This window comes from Epinephelus moara, chromosome 14 (genome assembly GCF_006386435.1).
Source record: "Epinephelus moara isolate mb chromosome 14, YSFRI_EMoa_1.0, whole genome shotgun sequence".
Lineage (NCBI taxonomy): Eukaryota > Metazoa > Chordata > Actinopteri > Perciformes > Serranidae > Epinephelus > Epinephelus moara.
The window spans coordinates 33638552-33658856 of NC_065519.1; the positions used below are offsets into that span (position 1 = coordinate 33638552).

Sequence of the window (20305 nt, forward strand, 5' to 3'; positions counted from 1 at the left end):
GGGAGGAAACAGGTCGTATTGGGTGATCATTCAGCTGTGGCGTCAGTGTTTAAGGCCCGGCTGTCACCTTACTGAGCAAACACCGTCTCTGTGTTGAGCTGATATGGGCTTTGTGGAGGGAAGGGCAAGACTTGGTTGCGTTTGCTGTTCATGTGGTCTAGCCTTAGAATCCCCCGGTTTAATCTCTTGAAAAATAGCTTCACACTTTTCACATCTCTTACACTTGAATCTATCTGCATGCGCTTCAAAGCACAAAAGCAGCAGAGCAAAGCACATTTCAAGTTATTCTGCAGCAAAGATAAAACACTATCAGGAAATAAAAAGACACACATATACACACACACACACACACACACACACAAAACAAAGCGGGGCTGAGAACGGCACACCCATTTCTTCAAAACACAGCCATCGCCCTTCAGTACATCGTTAATACCAGACATTTTATATCAAGCATTTTATTTGTTCTTCATAGACTTCCATAATGCTTTCAGATGATGCGACCGCTACTCTGAGAGGAGGCTAGTAAATCTACAACCTTCAGCATCCATTTCGGCTCTGGGTGCTTATTGAGCGCTGCTGTTTAGGCCTCATGTGTGCATTGGGCCCCCATCTCCCAGCTCTATCTTGTGGTTATGATATCATAGAGAGAAAAAACAAGGGCATTCTCTCCTAAGTGCACCCTGACACATTAAATATTCATCCGACCACAGAAACCCCTCTGAAATGGGGCTGGTGTGGAGCTGCTGGCACCCCTCTGGCCCACAGACCTGCAGAGTAGAAGTCAAATGTTGGCGGTCGGAGCAGAAACACTGTGGCTGCAGGCAGGGTCAGCTGGCCAAAGAGAGCGCATTAACACGAGGTTTAACTGGAAGATACAGGCTGAGTCTCTCCGGCGATGTATTGCAGAGACTGTAATGATTTAGATAAGTCTTACAAAATTTTGCTACAGTGAACAAGTTTCCTTTCATCAAGAGTTAATGTGCAGGGGAGAAATGCAAAGACAAAAAGTTTAGGAGGCCTGTTGCATGATTAATTTTTTTTAAAATCACTTCCAGTGCAGTTATATGTCAATGAAAAACAATCAGTTTACTCAAAGAACTCCTGCATGTCCAAAATTCAAATGAAAGTGAGACTAAACTGTAATTATCATTATTGTTATTATTATTATTATGAAAAGGGAAAATAATTATCATGACATAGTTCTTTTATTTGGTAGTTAAGCATATAATGCCTCTTAACTTGTCTGTCATGGAATACACATAGAGAGAAATATGGAGTCTTATCACAATTCCTATGGCAGTCACAAAGTTTTAATAGATTAAAATCCCTTGTGAAATGTTCACAGATGCAAATTAAAAGAAAGCAAATTTAATTTTTTACTAGCTACAGTTAAAAATCCAATTGAAGTGGATTAAAAAAATATGAAAGGAAGTATGTGTGAGTGTGCTGCCCTCCTGATAGGTTTATTTTATCCAAGAGACAAAGGCAGAGAGAAAAACAGAGGGAAAGGGGAAAAGAAAGTTTCGAGCCACCTCCCAGTTGATTAGCAGTGTTAACAGCAACTCTGGGCCCCCGGGTTAATGAGCTCCAGGCCTCGTTCTAATGAAGCCTCTGCTCCTCCAAAAAAATCACCCTCTCGCAGCCCACTAAACCCCCTACTGGAAGCTTCGAACAGTATGTCGCCAAACGCAGTGTGTCCCTGCCAACTGGAACTGGGCCACGGGATCCACAGCTAGGCTCAAGTGTGTGTGTACGTGTGTGTTTGTGGGCAGCTGAATGATCACTTTCATCCCTAAAGAGCCAGCCAATTCATCTTAGACCACCACTGGCCGCAGAAAAACTGACCAATTATCATTTTTTTCCCCCTGCCGTCTGCCTTTTTTTTCCAACCAGAGAGCGGTGGGATGTATCATTTCCCTGACCTCAGCCGTTTGAGGTGGTGTAAATCTCTTAATAACTACACAAGGACACATATAGGGGCTATATTTGGAGGGCCGCTTCCCCTGGCCGCTCCTGCTCTGGCCTGGAACAGACAGTAGCCACAGTGTCTATGTGGGTGATGGAGCCTGGACCTGGCGCTGTGTGTGTGTGTGTGTGTGTGTGTGTGTGTGTGTATATGAGAGAGAGAGAGAGAGAGAGAGAGAGAGAGAGAGAGAGAGAGAGAGAGAGAGAGAGAGAGAGAACGCAGGCCTTCATTCCTTCCATCACAGTTTAAAGAGAAGACAGACTGGCCACATGTGAGCGTGAATAAAAAAGATATTACAGAGTGTGTGTCGGCTTGTGTCCACCCAAGTTCCTGAGTAACGGCACGGAGCAAACTGGTGGGCCGATGGGTGGGATCACACTTACACACACACACACACACACACACACACACACACACACACACACACACACACACACACACACACACACACAGTCCCTTCCTTTGGCGTCAAACGTCCTAATACTCGGGAAAACAAACAGCTGGAGAGCAGCAACAGAACTGCTCTCTGCTCAGACAGATTAGTCATGACTGAGTCTTTCTCTTTCTCACACACATAAAAGTGCAATGGATGTGTTGATCAGAGGGTGTGAATTTAAAAAGTATCATTCCGCATTTTGACTTCGAACAGGAGGTTATCCAGTGGCTGCTTGCATTCAGACACTGTGTCTGTGCATCAGTGCGTGCCTGTGTCCCCTCTGTGTATCTGTATGCATGTGTGTTGGGGGGCTGTCAAAGCTAGATATTTCTATATAGTTCGTAAAGAGAGGATGGAGGGGAGGCGGTGGGCACAAACAAATGGACAGAGCGGTAAACGAGAGGAAACTTTACCCATGGGTCAGCCTCCGAGGGAAGATATATTGCCCATGGGTCAGTGGAGAGAAAGGACGGGCAAAATCCATATTGGTCCGTCTGCCTTGCCCCCTTTATATAGTGATAAAATATTCAAATCCAGCCATTACTTCACATTAGGCTACTCTGTAGAGATGCCAGGGAGAAAACCACAGAATGTATACATGCCGGTTCACACACAGTTTTGGTGCATTGATAGTTACATTAAAATCTCTTCCTCCCATTAGAGACATAGCCCTCATCCGGACTCACGTCTGACATTTAAGGTGTGTTCACATGTACAGCATGTGCACATATGTGTGTGTGTGTGTGTGTGTGTGTGTGTGTGTGGGAACATGTGTATTTGTACATGTCTGCGTACATGTGTGTCTACATAATAGGCATGTTCAGAGGTTTTTTTTTTCTTACCATCTCCCTGAACGGGACATCAAAGTGATAAGGGCGCTAAGTGTGTTGGTTAGTTTTCCCGGTCTGGACAAAAGAGATGCAGGAGATATGCTTCACTTATTAGTTAATTCTCACATCCTGCACACACACACACACACACACACACACACACACACACACCTAAAGAAGCTCTCTTTCTGTCTTTCTCTTTCTTTATCCGTTATGTTTAAGACTGATGACTACATGGTCTGGTAGCCTTGTCTGGGTGTTTCCTTCTGACTAAGTGCTGTGTCAGTCAGACCTGAATGTGTGTGTGTGTGTGTGTGTGTGTGTGTGTGTGTGTGTGTGTGTGGGTGGGTGTGTGTGGGTGTGTGTTTGTGTGAGAATGAGGGGCGGATATTGAGGGTAGATCTACTCACTGTTTCTTGTTTTTTAAGCAAGGTGGCAAGATAAAGATCACTTAGTTTCAGCAGATCATAGATATGCCTTATTTCACAATTCACAGTTTATTATTTCTTCGACTTGAGGTTCAGGGAAAACAGCATTCCTAAAGCAATTATTTTCAACCACTTACGCTATCGTTATCTGCAGATGACACTGCAGCAGGTGCAGCTTGGGTAACACTTAGCGTCTAGCCGATGTATGTCAAGGTCTGCTCACATTCTAATAATATTTTTGCATTTGGAAGCTGAAAACATGGTGACAGTGTCTCTCTCTCCCCCCTTATATAATTTCATCCTGTGTGAGTTTGTGTGAATTACACTGTAGGATATTGATGGTCCTCACAGTCCAAGTCAATTTTACACTTATTACAGTTTAGACAGGCAAAGAGAAGTTTTCTGCCAGGACATGTCAAACATGCCCAGCTTCATTAAGAATATTTGGGAGAAGGAAAGGTTTTCCAACAGGACTCTTTGTTATTGTTTTTGCTATTTTTGTACAACTCTGGAAACATTAAGTGCCATTTTGTGCAATTTTCCTGGTTGTGTAGGTGGTAAATTGGCAAGTCCTTGATTTCTCTCTAACCCGTCCTCGTCATGTCGCTGTTTCAGGGCACAGAGTGAAGATAGAAGACCCCCAGAAGATGCAGTTCTCGGACAGGCTGTCAGAGATCGAGCGCTACCAGCGGTCTATGCGGATAGGCCCAATGAGCAATAATCCCCGCCCCAGCCACCAAACCCACCTTAGCACCACACAAGGTGAGGACCACTGATACATACAACCACAACCAACATCTAAATCACCACAACACTGTACACTTAGCTCACATTAACCACCATTACATGGAAGTAAATATCTCCTTCAATAAAACAAACATATTTAGTTTTTTTTGGCCGGTGGGTAAGTAATCTGAAATACAAATCCGTAACACAGTACATGCAGTTCACCCAGCATTAGGCCAAAAGCCCTTCATGTGAATTTCCTCCACGTGGGGCTTTCGAGTTCTGTTCCACTAATCTGCGAGCTGTTATGTGTGTTGGCCGTCCGAGGGGAAGCTCGTGTCAGTTCTGTCCCCGGATGCCCTGCGTTGGTGGGTCCGGGCCCCACAGCGTGCAGGGTTGAGTCTGTGGCCAGGTGGCATGGCGGATGCTGCCAACCGAGCTTGGCCTGGGTGCTGAAGCTGGCCTCCGCACACCGCACACTACAGCCTCAGGAATGTAACAGCCGCCNGTATGTGTGTGTGTGTGTGTGTGTGTGTGTGTGTGTGTGTGTGTGTGTGTACTGTGGACAGCTGCGTGGGAGATGGTTGGAGTGAGGATGAGTGTTCACTCTCTGTCATATGTCAGAGCCTCTTTAACAGGATGCCATGTCTGGAAGCATACAGACTAAACACGCACACAAACACACACACACACACACACACACACACACACACAGAGTATGCCCTCCTCTTCCACCCACTCTCTAGTTCTCATGCTAGCTAATGAATCTCATTACCTTTGTATCAGCATGTTGCTGTGTACAGGAGGGCTTGTTTGGGAGCTCTGGGCCGTGTGTGGGTGGAACTCTATCAGTGTGTATCACAGCCATACAGCAGTGTTTGGCCTTGTGCTTAGCTTAGCTAGCGCTGAGTCACCAGTATGGGCCTATCTAACAGCTGACTGCGGAGAACACGGGGTCTTTTGCCCTCTTCCCCCATGCCCTTACTTACTGTTGATACTGATTGTTCTATCGCACAGCCTGTACCGAGAAGAAAACATATCAGCCATTTTAGAAACACCGGCGACCGGTTACGCTGAAAATAAACGTTGCGGAGCTTCAACACAATACAGCTACTGTGATGATAATTTTCTGATGGGTTAGAGTTTGGCGTGAGTTTTGTAGGTTGTCTGCCAATAAAAAGCCCCCTGCAGCTAAGCTTACACTGGGAGCTTTAAGTTTCTGAGCACTGCCTTGAATACCAGTGGGGGCTCCGGTCGGCAGGGAGAGGTGTACAGACTTGGTCCAGACAGTAGACGAAGAGGAGCTCTTTGCTCTGCTCTCATCTGCCTCGCACGGGATTAGGACAAGAATTAGAGCGTCATAGCCTTGTCAGGCTTCAAAGGGCTGCTATGTTGCAACACACACATGTACAGTACATACATGGTGAGCAGACACAACACATTAATATCAGTTGGAACCGTCAGAGACAGTAAAGGCCTTGAGCTTCATGTTACAGCTGCCAGTGACTGCAGGCCGTCTATAAGAAGTGTGTGTAAGTGAGGCAGACGAGGGGAAGGGCTGTAAAAACCACACACCTTAATCTGTGGTATTACCATCATGACGGCATACCGCAGGGCAAGAGTGGTAAAATAATTAAATAACAGAGCAGTAGGGCCCTTTTCCCTCCCACCTTGTCTATCTGTTGGAGTGTCTTGAGCAGTAGACTGGAAACGTATGCTCACATCACACACACAGCGCTCCTGTATGTGTAAGAATCACGCACAGACAACAACGCCACCGCTACAGTATTACAAGCGAAGCTCAAACAAAAATAGACTTGTTGTAATAAATCCCATTCAGAGACACACAGGGAAGTGTTTACATATCAACAGCACACACGTCTCTGCTTTTGGCAGCCCTGCCAGACGCTGTTGTATTTTGCAGATACTTTAAATCCCGGAGCCTGTTTGTTTGAGAATTGCCGGGTGATAGATCGCCCATCAACACGTTATAATTAAATGGATTCCCGCCTCACTGTTACAAAAGATGTTTTCCATTATCCGCGGCTGGAACCTTGCATTTCCCCCCTTGAAGACAGCTAAATAAGAAAATACAGTGTCATCTCCTCCTAAAGCCTCCTTGCTTCATATTGTTGTCTGAGCAATGAAATACTGTCTCAGTTTTCTTGTCAACAGGACGCCTCTCCAGACATCTGCTCAATGCTACCCTGGATTCTTAAATCTCACGCACGCACACACACACACACACACACACACACACACACAGACGATTGCACCATAGGCACATTGAAAATACAAAACACACACGCACACACATACACAATTGTGTGCTAGTGTTGCAAGTTCTCCGCTAGTGCCCCAGACAGACAGGGTAATTAAGAGCTCATTACAGTGCATGCAGTGACAGGATTCCTGCACGCTGGCAGACGCTGCATTCGCTGCTTGTTTTTGTTCTTCTGTGGCCACAGGTAAGCCTGCTAGACATGTGGAATGATTCTCAGCGAGGGTGGAGGGAGTGTGTATGTGTATGTGTGTGTGTGTGTGTGTGTGTGTGTGTGTGTGGTGTGTGTGTGTGTGTGTGTGTGTGTGTGTGGTTGAAAATGCGTGGTTCAACTAGTGCAGTCAAGCAAATCTGACACTCAGACAATCAAGTACTAAATTGTTATTCTGGTTTTCAAAACCTCAAGTGAGGTACATGTGTATACTATATGTGTCTGTGGGTGGCAGTTTTTTTTTCTTCCGCTGATACAGAATGCAGTTCATCCTTTAATATCTAACTGTGACATTGCATTCATAATACACACACAGTTCTTTCCACTCTTGAGAAAAGCAAACAGATGAACGAAAATTTGATTTTCCTCAAAGTGGAAAACAGATTCCAGTTTTACCTTGTTCCATTTTAAATGCAGACAAAACTCAACAAGCCCCTGGCACAGCCTCTAACAGACAGCCGAGACGAAAGCGGCTCTTTTAACTTAAATGTGTTTTAACAGTGAGAGCGGGGGGAAAAAAGAAATACAGCAGCAATTTAACCATCCAAAAAAAAGTCCTGGCACTTTTGAGGTGGTATCATTTAACATGTTATTTGTTCCAACACCTGTGTGTTCCTCTCTGAAGATGAATATCAGATACTAGCATAACGTTCCGCCATCAAGTCAAGTGCTCAATGCTTTGATGAGGGCCCAGAAGTGTGTGTGTGTGTGTGTGTGTGTGTGTGTGTGTGTGTGTGTGCCTGTCTGTCTGAATGTGTCACCCATGTGGTGATGTTATTAAAAATGTCAGTAAAATCTCGCAGAAATAATATAATACACGTTTCATTTTTGAAATGTGCTCAGCATTTATCCGGCAAGTTCTATTTTAAAAAAGCAAACCTTTTCTATTAATGACACTTCCACAAGAGTTGGTATCTCTGGCTTCTTCCTGCACAACTGGCACACATCTGCCACAGCTGTGCTTTGGCCCTCTTGTCCAGTACGTTCAGACTGTGGCATCTGGACTGGACTTAACTTGAGAAAGTCCTGTTTGATGGAGGACCAGCCCGATGCAGCCGTGCCCCTCCCGCCTCGTCCACAGTGACCACACTGTTTACACCACGTAAACAAGCTGGCCGGCCCCCCCAGGTTCGAGGCGGCACTCTGCTACTGCTGCGGCCGAGAGTCTCACACTAATTCACACATCCAGAATGACATGATCAGCCAATTAGAAGCAAGAGCGAGACAGGAAATTAGCACCGTCAGGTAGCTGTGGTGTGGACTTAAGAGTATAGCCGTCACGCTAGTTGGGTTTCATGCTGATTTCTGCCAAACCCAAGCAGGAAGCTGGCCCTCTGAGGCCAATACAACCAAAACGAGTAGGAATCTGGACCAGTCCTTTAGACACTCTGTTTTACTTCTGCACTCCACTATTTACATAATATGTCAATGGCCGCCACGGAGTTTATTTGTTATGGTGCCTGAAAGCTTCACTTGTGGTTACTCTCTTTTTGTGACCCTGAGATGAATAATTCAAACTGAAAATGTTTTTGTTCTTCAACAAAAAAAAAAGAATCTTTTGATGCCGCCTCCTTGGTGAAAAAAAAAGAAAGAAAAAGAGAAGTGAGAGCAAGTTGTTTTTTACCAGACTCAACTGTTTGTGTAAGTTATAATTTCACATCAGAGTCAGGCTGAGTTTTACATTTCAGCAATTACAGAAACTACATGTGTGCCATGAACAGTCTCTATTGAGTCTGGGGAGAGGGGAAGGGTGGGAGGACGACGAGCTCTCAAAGAGAACATAGGATTTTTCAGCCCATGTGTTTGTTTTTGCTCACGTTATAAGTGAGGGCTCAAAAGACATATCAAATGTCCCACATAGCTGAGCCAAGGCCGTGTTCCTCCCCTCTCTAACACGCTCTCTTTCTCTCTCCTTCCCTCGCTGGCGTCTGTCTTTCTCTCTTGCTTGCTCTCTCACATTCTCTCCCCGTTGCGACGCCTAAGGCCTAAGCGAAACAGGAAGCCAGCACAAGGACCGGCATTCACTGTGTCTCAATGACACGCTTCATTACGGCAGGCGCATTACATGTCTCAGAGGCGTTGCTGGATCCGGAGTCACGAGGATGGACGCCATTTTGGCTCAAACATCTTCTCAGCCAGTCCTTTCATCTACACATGCACTTCAAAAGCAGTGCATGTGTTTATTTGTGTCCTTCCCCAAAACTACACTGGCACCACCCCAAAGCTACTTATTAGTGACGCAGTCGCTGCTTCTTCCCATCCCAGCCCCTACCCTCCCCGCTCCTCAGCTCCGCCCAGGGGGTTGGTCCTCTTATTAACAGGGGTAATCTGTGCCTCTGCTATTGACGTTGTCTGCCGGCCAATCAAAATATTTGAAGGAAATGTTTATTTTCTTGAGCGAATCGCACCAGCTGCTTGCAAGCCTTTCTGAATAAGGCCATTTATGTGTAAGAATTTGCCATTGTGAGGTATAGTGCAGGACCTCTCGGTGACTGAGTGCTGATTTGGGCCTTTGCAAAGGAAGTGGAGGAGCTCCAGGGGAAGCACAGATCTTACACATGCTGAGCCCAGTGCGGCTATAGGTGAACAGCCCAGCGCCACCCCCCCCTCTCTGCTTCTGGCATCCTTCTCCATCCTAATTGCCACTACAGGAGGTTAGGAGTTTACTATACTGCGGTATCTCAACAGCGGAGGGCAGAGTCATAGTGATACTACATGACTGACCGCAGCTGTCATTAAAGGCAGAGCATCATGAGAAAAAAATGTGGTTATATAACACACAGGTTTATGTCTTAAATACTGATATACATTTGAAGAAATTTTTAACAACACTGTTCAGAGGCGTGGGGACCAGATATCAGCACAGCCAATATGCTGAGACTGCCCATGTCCACAGAGCTCCGTGCTAGTTGTCTTGTAACATCTACCCCGTCTCAGACCGAGAGCAAACAGCCCCTGTTTGTGTCAGCCCTCCTGTGGTGTGGCCGTTAAGTGTGAAGCAGGGTCCCACGCGTTGGGCCAGGAGTTCATCGACCCTCCTTCGCTTCCTGACAGCTCGGCTGGACAGGCTAGCGAGAGTCCTGCACTTCACAGGTCTCCGCTGCCCCTCCAGTGTCTCGCCTGAAAGACCCAAAAATATCTCTCATGCACCCATCAAGCATGTTTTTCCAAGCCTGATCACACTCTGGTGAGAAAACCATCCCCTCCTCTTCCCAATCTTCACTGCTCAGTCAGCAGAGGCCAACCTGTGACAGGAAGACACATCTCCAAACCACCAGATGTCAGGACAGTTTTGACAGGTCTGTCACAAAGAGAGGTTTTTTTTGGATCGTGCTTCAGATTTCTATGGCACAGGCAGAAACTTCCTCACCCTGTACACCTGCAATCATCAACTGGCTGCCCACAGGGCACATACAGCTCACCACAGCTTCACATCTGGCCCACAGAATACTAACCAATTAATAAAATTTGAGGAGGAAAACAAGATTTTCAGTATTATGAATATCTAGTGTTTTTTCTGCCTATATAAAAGCACACCCCAAAAAACTGAGATGGAAAAAATGTAGTCGTGATTTACTAACCCCAAATAAATGCGTTTGACCCGCAGGTACTTTATAAATCTGTCAGCTAATTAGCTTATTATTGACCCACAGGTTCAGGTGAGATTACTAGAAAATATCACAGATCATTCATTATCAATTATTTACAGAAACATTGCATGGAACAGTCCATCTTTCACCTCCTTTCTCCCTCTCTCTGCGACTCTCACACAAACACATGCCGCTGCACTAAGTCTGTGTCTCTGTCCATATTTTTGTCCTCAGTCCTGCCAGTTGTGCTACTATAATGCATAAAGCTGGCAGTTTGAGCTTGGGATGGGGTCCAGTGATTGATTAACCCATGTTTTTGCTGGTTGCACAGTGCAGATTGGATAGGTAAAACTGAAACCACTAAATGGAGTGGCTTGTACCATATCTTCATGCAACAATGGGGACAAACTAATAGTTCTTATCTAAAAAATAATTTACCACTTGCTTTTCTTTAACATCTTCTTGTCATTTTTTCATATGCTCTTATGTAACATTTTGTTTTATCCACTTTTAGTTTATCATTACAAGAATTGTATTATATTGTTAAACAATTATTAATAAAATGATCGAATGATGATAGGCTAATTTGATCTAGATTCTTTTTTCAAATTCTGGCCTTTGGACAAATTTATCTGAAGACCCCTGCTGTACACATAAATATACATCCGACACTCTCTCTCCCTTCCACAAAATACAGGAATTTTGCTTTTCTGCACAAACAGAATTCCTTCACTGATTTATCTCAAATAAGCAGATCCCAGTGCTCACCTTTCGTTCATATTGTGTCTTATAACAGCCCTGTGGCAGGAGCAAATGGACACCCCCGCTCTGAAGACATGCAAAGTGGAGGAGGACCTGAGACCATGGCCAGGTGAGACAGCGCAATGCCCCTCTTTCTAACTTTTTTACCACGCCATAGACGTCTGTGTAACTTTGCTTCAGGCAACTCTTTCAAGCCTTTCCTCACATGAAGTCTGACCACAAATTTGATGTGAATTTGAGGAAAGTGCATATACATGCATCTCTGTACTTCTGTGTGTGTTAATGAGAAAATTGTTTTGAAGGGTGTTTGTTAGTTGCTAAGACGTAATCATCATGTGCGGCCCAATCAGCAAGCAGCATGAGAGGTGAGGTCACTACTAAGTAATGGCCTTAATTACTAAGTGTGAGCAAACAGGCTCGAAAAATACAGGGGAGATAATTGAGGCACTGTGGACTGCCAAGGAGCGTTCACACCTTCAGATGTTACATCTTCAAGAACATCTCGGAACAAACTGAAGATCTCCAAACGTATTTATTTTAATTAGACATTACGACAGCCTTTCAAATTGAAACAAGCAAAACTGAAGAGGAGCAGCGGGAGAGGCGGGCATAACATAGGGTGTGCCATTCGTTGTGACAATTTTGGAGTCTGTTTCGTTTTGCCCGTAGGGCCCTACTACACCCCATTGCATTCCTAGAACGCCACCACCCTGCCTGCCTTATTTTTCCCTCCCTCCCACTTTCTTTTATTTGTTTCTTGGAGATTTGGACCTTTGTTGCTTTCTAACAGCCCCCACAGTCTTCTATCTGTCCCCTACCCAGAAACCACCACACAACACCAGACATGCTGAGTCATCCACTCACACTGTGCTGAGGACACACATTCAAACACACACAGAACAAAGGAAAAAAAAGACTTTCAGATTCTCACTGTTCTTGCTCTCTTTTCTACAGCTTAGCAGAAATAGCACAATGCCTGAAGCTGAGACCAGGGAATTACATATTTACATGTGTTACTACTTGTGTGAGGCAGATTCACTGCAGAGCAAGACATTCATGACAAGGTGGAAAATGTGACTGACAGTGACGGTTAGTAAAAGTGTATGTTTGAGGCATTTCAGCCTAAACTTGAATTGCCAGGACATTTAGACAGTAAAGCACATGTGGCAGAGATGCAAGAAAGTGTAATAAATGATGACGCTACTTGTATTCAAATACCATTATCCTTACAATAACAGTATGCATGGTCTAGGGTCAGCAAAACACACATCACATCAGTGGCTTTACAAGGAAGTTTCATGTCTCTAATAGAAAAGGATTTACTTAAACAGACATATTAATCATGTCACCTTGTTTGTTGATGCATTAGGAAAATCTCAGGTTTTATTTGTCATCACAAACATCCTTTCCCCATGCTTGTACTCATGTCACAAGTTGGTGACATGCAAAATTCACTGTGCTCACATGATAAAGTGCCTAACATGGATGAGGCTTTGGGGCTGTTGACCACGGTGTCACAGTACAGAGGTGATTATCATTTGCATTGGACATGATGCTTCGGCCCAAAGCCTTGGCGCTTAAAAAAACACCTGGAGATCATTTGTGTTCATTTGGGTCTCCTATTCTTTGGCAGTTCTGCCCTGGCATTGTGTTGCCTTGTCATCATCACCCTGTTATCAACAATAATTACTCATCCTAATGGCATACGCTATTCAAACCAACCGAACCAGTCAGTAAATCAAAGAGAAAGCTCTCTGCCTCTGAAAGGAGTTGCAGTGCAGCGGCGTTTCTTTAGGGATCATCTGAGGAAAACAATCTCACTGCACAGCGTAATGTGTGTAGCTGGATGAGGGTTCCTCTCGCTCTTGCCCTCTCTCTCTCTCTCATTTCCTCCCCTCCACTTATTTGCCTGAGACACCATTCCCTGGGCGCTGGCCGTCACAGTTTGCATCAAGCCTGAGTAAACATTTCACAGGTGAGCGTCTGTGTTTGCATCTCCCCTTTGCCAGGGCCACCACATGCGGACACGCACGCACACACACACTCATAACTCCGTGCACAATTACACACATAGACGTGGCTGCCTCAAACATGCTCTTATGTTAACAAACAAAATCAGTTTCTCCCATATGCAAATGAGGCAAACCTCCGGTCATATCTGGGTTACACGCTTGACTGTGGACTAGTGGACTTCTTGAGCTGAGCAGAAAGGAGGAGGAAGACTCCACTCGTGGTGTTGCAGAATTAAATAAGTGCATGGCGCTATGCTTGAGAGCTAGAGGAGGAAAGAGAGTGCTGGAACACTATGTTCTCTATAAAAGCCCTGATTCCCAGCTACCCACTTCGTAGACTGGGAACATCACAGACAGCAGACTGTGCCAGCGAGCCCTCTGGGGTCCATCCCCTCTCCTGTCCCTGCAATTTAGTCAACACGTTTCAGATGAGCCTAATGGAGATCATGTGTGGTTTTGGGCCGCAGAGGTTACAGGCAGCTACTACCAGGCTCAGTTAGGAAGACCCTCTCTGCCAAAGATACACCACTGTTACCACAGCCACAACAGCGAAGCCTGTACTTATACTGGGTGGGGGAGGGTGGGGATGCAGGAAGGTATGCAACATGGTTAAGAAAGAGAAAAAGCAGACTGCAAAACTTTGCTTCTCAGTTACAAAACAGTTTGTTCAGCCCTCTCCTCCAGAGGGAGCTACTGTACTGTAGAGAGTTTAAGGTGGTAGCAGGCACCTCCTGGCCCTGAGCCAAGTGCTTGATACTCCACAAGCCCATTAAGGTGTTGTGATAAGTGTCCAGTCCAGTTTCCCCTGACAGAACACAGGAGTCGATCCCCACCGCAGTTTTGCCAACACGTTTCCACCAACTCCAATTAAATGGAGATCATGTGCGGGGTGGGCCGTGGCAGCCAGAGCCATCAAGTCCCCACGCCACACATCCCCTCCACAGCTTCACCCTGAAGCCTAAATTTAGCGCAGACAGAGAGAGATGAAGAGACGGGGAGAGCAAGGGAGAGAAAGAGAGAGCAAAGGCTTTTGGGAGTCCGGTAGGAATTAGTGGGCCGACTCCACTTCACCCGAATCAACAGCAGCTGAAGGCTTGGATTTTCCTCGCGTGAAATCAGATATGGAGCCGACTCCAGTGCCTGGTAGACTCTGGAAAAAGAAACAGCCCCCCCACCACCACCAAACTCCCTCATCCCAAAAAGAAGAGGAAATTCAACTGCAGAAGTGTGTTGTCAAAAAAAAAAAAAGAAGTATAGCAGGAGCCATGGAAATTGCAAAGGAACAGATTTTTTTGCAGCTGAAAATGGACCCAGTTCTCCAGACATAGGGAAAAGACATTTCAACGAGACTGTGGCACGCAAGTTTGGCATTCTCCCCCCTCAGGGCTGTGGCGTGCAAGCGCTTGCTATTTCACAAATACAAGCTCTCTTTTCTCTGCCATCCAAATCCACATTTTACACTTGCAGTCATGTGGGCACATTGGACCCATGAAAGCCACATGCGGACAAACACATAACCATAGACGGAGGTGTGTGTAAGTGTATGAGTGTGTGTGTGTACAAGCGGCAGGTGTTGAAGGAGCTTACTGTATGTTGACATCAGGTATGAGGAACTCTGCCTAGTCATTGTGGCGCACAACCAGGTTAAGGGCGTTTACAGTTCCAGAGAATTTCGGCCTGGCCGTCAGCCACCTTACCTTCTTCCAAAATATCTGAGTTTCATAAGCGAAAGACATGACATACTTAACTTGTCAGGCAAGACTTAATTTTCACACCTCCAAATGAGAATTATAAAGTAATGTTTTGGACCCCAAATAGCTATGATGCTAGTGTATTATGAAAGTTGCTTTTCAGTGAAAAACTACAAACTGACCAGAGAAATCAGGAGAGGTTAATACAAGAGATGTTTACTAAATATTGCCTTAGTGACTTTATACTTGTAAAATTAGTATAATACCTTCTAACTTACATAATAAAACAGAAATATGGAACAAACCCATTATACTACAGTAAAATGGCAGCAGGCGGCGTTCAGAAGTCTGACACGCCTGCAGAACTGTGAATGGGTTCATATCCAAAGCTCAGGATGTAAGATCAGCCAATACTACAGTTTAGTAAGAAGGGCAATATGGTGTTTGAGTTAAGGAACTAAGTTGGTGACAGTAGCAGCCCCAAATCTCAGCGAAGCACACTGCCAAGTCAAACCCTCAAGCAATATTTCTCTTTCCCTCTTGTCAGCTGAGTAAATTAGAAAGTGTGCAGTAAAATTGAAGTCCTAACAGCTGGGTTCATAGCGCTCTGTTACCTGTGAGATTACACTAAGCAGTAAACTCTGACAGGTCCTGGACTGTGATACACATTAGGTTAGAGAATATTCACGGAGAAACACACCTTTTTTTGTTTCTCTTCCTTCCCTCTTTCCTTTCCTTTTTCCTTCTCTGTATCCCTGTCCCTGATTGTGACTGTCTGCCTCCAAGTATGATTTATGAGTTGCACAACAGCACAACAAGCCATCGGTGTTTATACAAAGCACCCCACAGCACTGACAATGCCTCTTTTCATTGCTCTCAGAAAGACAGAATACTGTACGTTACTCTCCTTTAGAAGGAGTGGTAGGAGGGCTGTGGCGAGGGGGCCTTTTCATAACTTCAGTCTTGTGCACGGGGCTGTGGGATGATGTGCTGTCAGTGCTTGATGACTGTTATTAAGCAAAAAAATGTCTCAGTTCATTACTTTGAGCAAACATTTCCATGGACAGACATATCGCAAGAAATCTGAGCTCAGAATTGGGGGTTTGGAGAGGTTTGCTGTTAAGGAGATGGGGGTCGTTTTTTTAGAATAACAGAAAATGAGAAATCCCTGAGTCCCTTGTTTCGTAATCACAACAGCAGTTTTCATTCATGGCTCGATGTTTGTTGACTCTTTCCAATTGTTTCTTTGTTTCTGCCAACAGGGACAACAGACCTCTTCAACCAGAGGACCACCTTCCCGTCTCTGGCACCGCTAACTGACCCTCGCTTCTCAGACCCCCGCATGCACTACCCCGGGGCCTTCCCCTACTCCACCAACACCTCCAGTACCGGCATCAGTGGCCTCAGCATGTCAGCTTCATCTAGATACCACACCTATCTGCCGCCACCCTACTCAAATAACCAAAGCCAGAACTTCCAGTCCAACTCCTACCTGTATTACGGCACAGGCTCTGGATCCTACCAGTTCTCCATGGTGGCACCGGGGAACACCGGAGGCGAGCGCTCCCCCACCCGCCTGCTGTCCTGCTCGGGGGCCACAGGGGCTGGAGGGACCAACAGCCTGATGAACCCGGGCCTGAACAACCAGAGCGAGGGCGTGGAGGCCGATGGCAGCCACAGCAACTCCCCCACTGCCATGAGCGCCTCGGGCCGTCTGGATGAGTCTGTGTGGAGGCCTTATTGACTGACAGACAGCTAGACAATCAGAGGGTGCAGGAGGAGGGAGGGAGGAAAAAGTAAAGAGGATGATGAACAAAAAAGATAAACACTGAAAGAAAAAGAAAAAAAAAGAGAAATGCTGCATGTTTGTCTTTTATTTCTCCGGCACTCGCTTTAAAGACTTTCTCTGTTTTACCAACTCTCTCAAGACTTCCATGTATTTTGTACATTTTGAGTAAACTCCTGCACTGTGCTAAAACATGTACTCTTAAAAGGACTATAAAAGCCATATAAGTTGAGAAGATGTTCAGCTGAAACTGTAAATAGATGTAAGGGTAAAACCAGAGAAGCCATAGTGACGTTTCAGGATCATATGATTTAAACAGGTACTCATGAAAGACAAAAGAACAAAAGACAATGGAGGTATGATCAGTGATGAACTAAAAAAACACGGCTTCAAACAGACTGTTCAGACTGATCCAACTCACTTGGTCAGTGGAGACGAGCTGTCGGACTGGATGTTTGCTCCCCGAGTGACTCCGACCTTCCAAGGCATGGCTGCACTGCTGTAGCAATCAGCCCTTTTAAGCTTTAATTTCTGCAAAAGTTGAATATCATGAAAATATTGTGTCAGTTGTGAAAACATCTTCAGTTGCATCCAGGGCTGTTTCATGTGCTCATGCAGTACCTTATTGCCTAATTTATTATCCAAATGGACACATTAGCCTTTGGTGCTACAGTATGCAGTGGACATTTCAACAAAATCACTGCATATTTGAGAGAAAAGCCTTTTATGTGTCAGGACTCACATGTTAAAGACATGAATTCTCCTCTGCTGTGTCATCAGTGTATCAAGTTTCAACAGGACAATGGCTGATATTTTGAGGAATGTAAAAGACTAACGCAGAGGAGTGTTTATTGGTTTCTTTTTCCACAGGAATATTTAAAGTCCTGTCATGTCTTCTCTTTACTTTTTCCTTACATTTCTTATCCAAGCCCTTTTGAAAAAAAAAAAAGTCCTAGTCTGGTATTTTTAAACTGGATGACACAGTTTACTTTTGATATTTATTTGAGCCAAATTGTGAGGAAATGTGCGCATATACCCAAAATCCTTAAGCATTTCTCTCTACCTTTCCTTTTTTATATATATACAGTATATAAGCCTTATTTTGTTGTTAAGTATAAATTTGGAATTTGTGTAATATATTGCTACTAAATTATAAAAAAACCAAAACCTTTAATGTAATTATTTTGTCTTCCAATGTAGCTTTGATGCACTAAAAACTTTTATTCCTTATGAACCACGCCCAACAGATTCTGTTAGTGAGATGGTGTATCTAGAGCCGTAATCCTTTAAACAATTTCCAAATTGCCTTCCTGCGCTAAATAAGCCATTCGCTTAATTTTTGCACTATGTTTGAATTTTCATTTCGCTTTTTTTTTTGGTTATGTATTTACAAATATCTGAAACTCTGCCGAATTAAATATTAAAATATTCCTTCACATGTTTTTGCTGAACACACTTAAAGTGTCCTTTTAACAAATCCTTCGCCAAGTAATGAATGATGTCATGATTAGACACACAACACACACACACATTCCTGCGCCACAGGTGTGTGTGCACATTCCCCTGTCTGGAGGGCCTTTCCCCCGCAGTTACACATGTGATCCCTCTATCCCTGGAGGAGGAGGAGTGTGAGGATGAAGGGATAGAAGGAGGAGATTGGGTCAGAGTGGTATCTTCTTACCAACACCAAGGGCAGTTATGCAAAAAAAAAAAAAAAAAAAAAAAATTCTGTTGTTGTGCACAGGTCTCTTTGTTCTTTATAATCACTGAGTGCTTTGAAGCCTTTATGGCCCTGATTCTGTCTTTTCTGCTCTCATTTACTGATCATTGGTGCCAGGGGCTCACGGCTCTGCCAATAATTCACACACCTGCACAGATTATCTGGGTATGAGCTGTGTTGAGGAATTGAAAGCAGGTATCAGATGAGGCAGAAAAGTTTTTCACAACAAGGGAGCATTCATGACTCTGAATGATGGGGATTAAGTTGCTACAAAAGTGAGATTTAATTTCTAAGTGAATCCAAAAAGGCTTGCATTTGCAGCTCAGGAAGAAATAAATTATGCAAGGTGTTTTGCAGATAAAGACCCTTTGCCTTATTGTTCTTTTTAAAACAATCAGTAACAATGTCTCATTCCTATTTCCCTTTTATTTAGAGGAAAAGCATGTTTCCTGCTGTCTCCTCTGGAGCCTTTAGACGGTAGAGGACCTTACTTTATTATAGGCAAAAAAAATCATGCAGCTAGAGAAACCACATATGTACTTATATTTGTGTGGTTCCTTCAAAAACAAACCAAAGACCTTCACAAACTGCCTGTAATACTGTCAGGATGATGTGAACGATGTGTGGCAAATGCTGTCTTGATGACTCTCTAACATCATTCTTCATGCAAAATTAGGAAGCCAAAATGTACAAGTGAGTTGTATTTTATTGTATATTGGATTAAAGAGCACAATGTTACTTTTTTCTTTTCTTTTTCTTTTTACAAGATGCCCCTTTCCCTTGCCATTTACCAAAAACTTTAATTCATGTTTGCTCCTTTCATTTCTCTTATGCTCAAAGCATGTACATCTGAAACTGATATGTTAATTTAAGAATCTCATCTATGTATGTAATGATATCATTAATGCTTCCATATTGAGTGCTTGTAAAGTTTGCGGATAATGTAGTTTTTAATCATTTTAATTAAAAAAAAAACCCATGTGTCTCACTTTTGTCTTCAAACCTGCTGTTTATTTCAAGACACAGTGTGTAGGATTTAGAGGCATCTAGCAGTGATTGCAGATTGCAACCAGCTGAAACCTCTCCCATGTGCCAAGTGGTAGCTCCTGGTTAGGATTCCCTAAGTGTTCATTGTTCAGGAGGTTTTTACCAGGAGCTGAATTATCTGCAGATGTCTTGTCCTCCAAGACAAACAGACCACGGATGAATACCAGTAAAAACATTGAATAAAGCAGTTTTACTTTAAAAATCAGTGTTTGTCCGACGCTGTTTGGCTCATCATAGACAGGCTACTAGTTCGGCACCTGCTAATGTGCGCTCTGGTAACTTAGGACCCGGGCGCTTAGGAGGTTTTTACTGGGAGACAAATTATCCACAGGTCTCTTCCTTTCCAAAACAGACAGATTTAACCAGTGTTAAGTGTTAAAAACACTGAATGAAGTAATTTAACGTTAAAAATCAGCACTGAATGAAGTAATTTAACGTTAAAAATCAGCATTTTTTCAACACTGTTCAGCTCATAGCAGAGGGGCAGCTACCTACAGTGGCCTACTTGGCTACTGTGGAAACATAGTGGTGCAACATGGTGATGTTGGTAGACGAGGACCCATTTCCTGTATAGATACAAACGCCTTATTCAAGGTAACAAAAACAAAATGATTCTTATTTTCAGGTGATTAAACACTAAAGAAAACATACTTATTATATTATATTCAATTTCTGCCCATATATCCCCTAAATCCTACACACTGGAACTTCACCAAAAATTACGTAAATAAAATCTTAATTAAAGGAACTCCAGGATAGAGTTATGACAACACATTTTTCTTTCAGCTTAAAAGTAACGCCTGTCCTCTTGAGAAT

General features: G+C 44.1%; 1 protein-coding gene across 2 annotated transcripts in view; it reads left to right on the top strand.

Moving 5' to 3' along the window:
* runx3 (RUNX family transcription factor 3) overlaps positions 1-19431 on the top strand; it is a 31930-nt gene extending 12499 nt beyond the window's left edge. The window contains exons 4-6 of one of the 2 annotated variants that reach the window (XM_050061836.1): positions 4279-4425; positions 11268-11342; positions 16199-19431. In XM_050061836.1, the coding sequence (XP_049917793.1) occupies positions 4279-4425; positions 11268-11342; positions 16199-16680 (704 nt within the window). In that variant the 3' untranslated portion in view covers positions 16681-19431. The remainder of the gene's footprint in view (positions 1-4278; positions 4426-11267; positions 11343-16198) is intronic. The other variant, XM_050061837.1, reaches the window with a different exon arrangement.
* Positions 19432-20305: the final 874 nt, after the last annotated feature.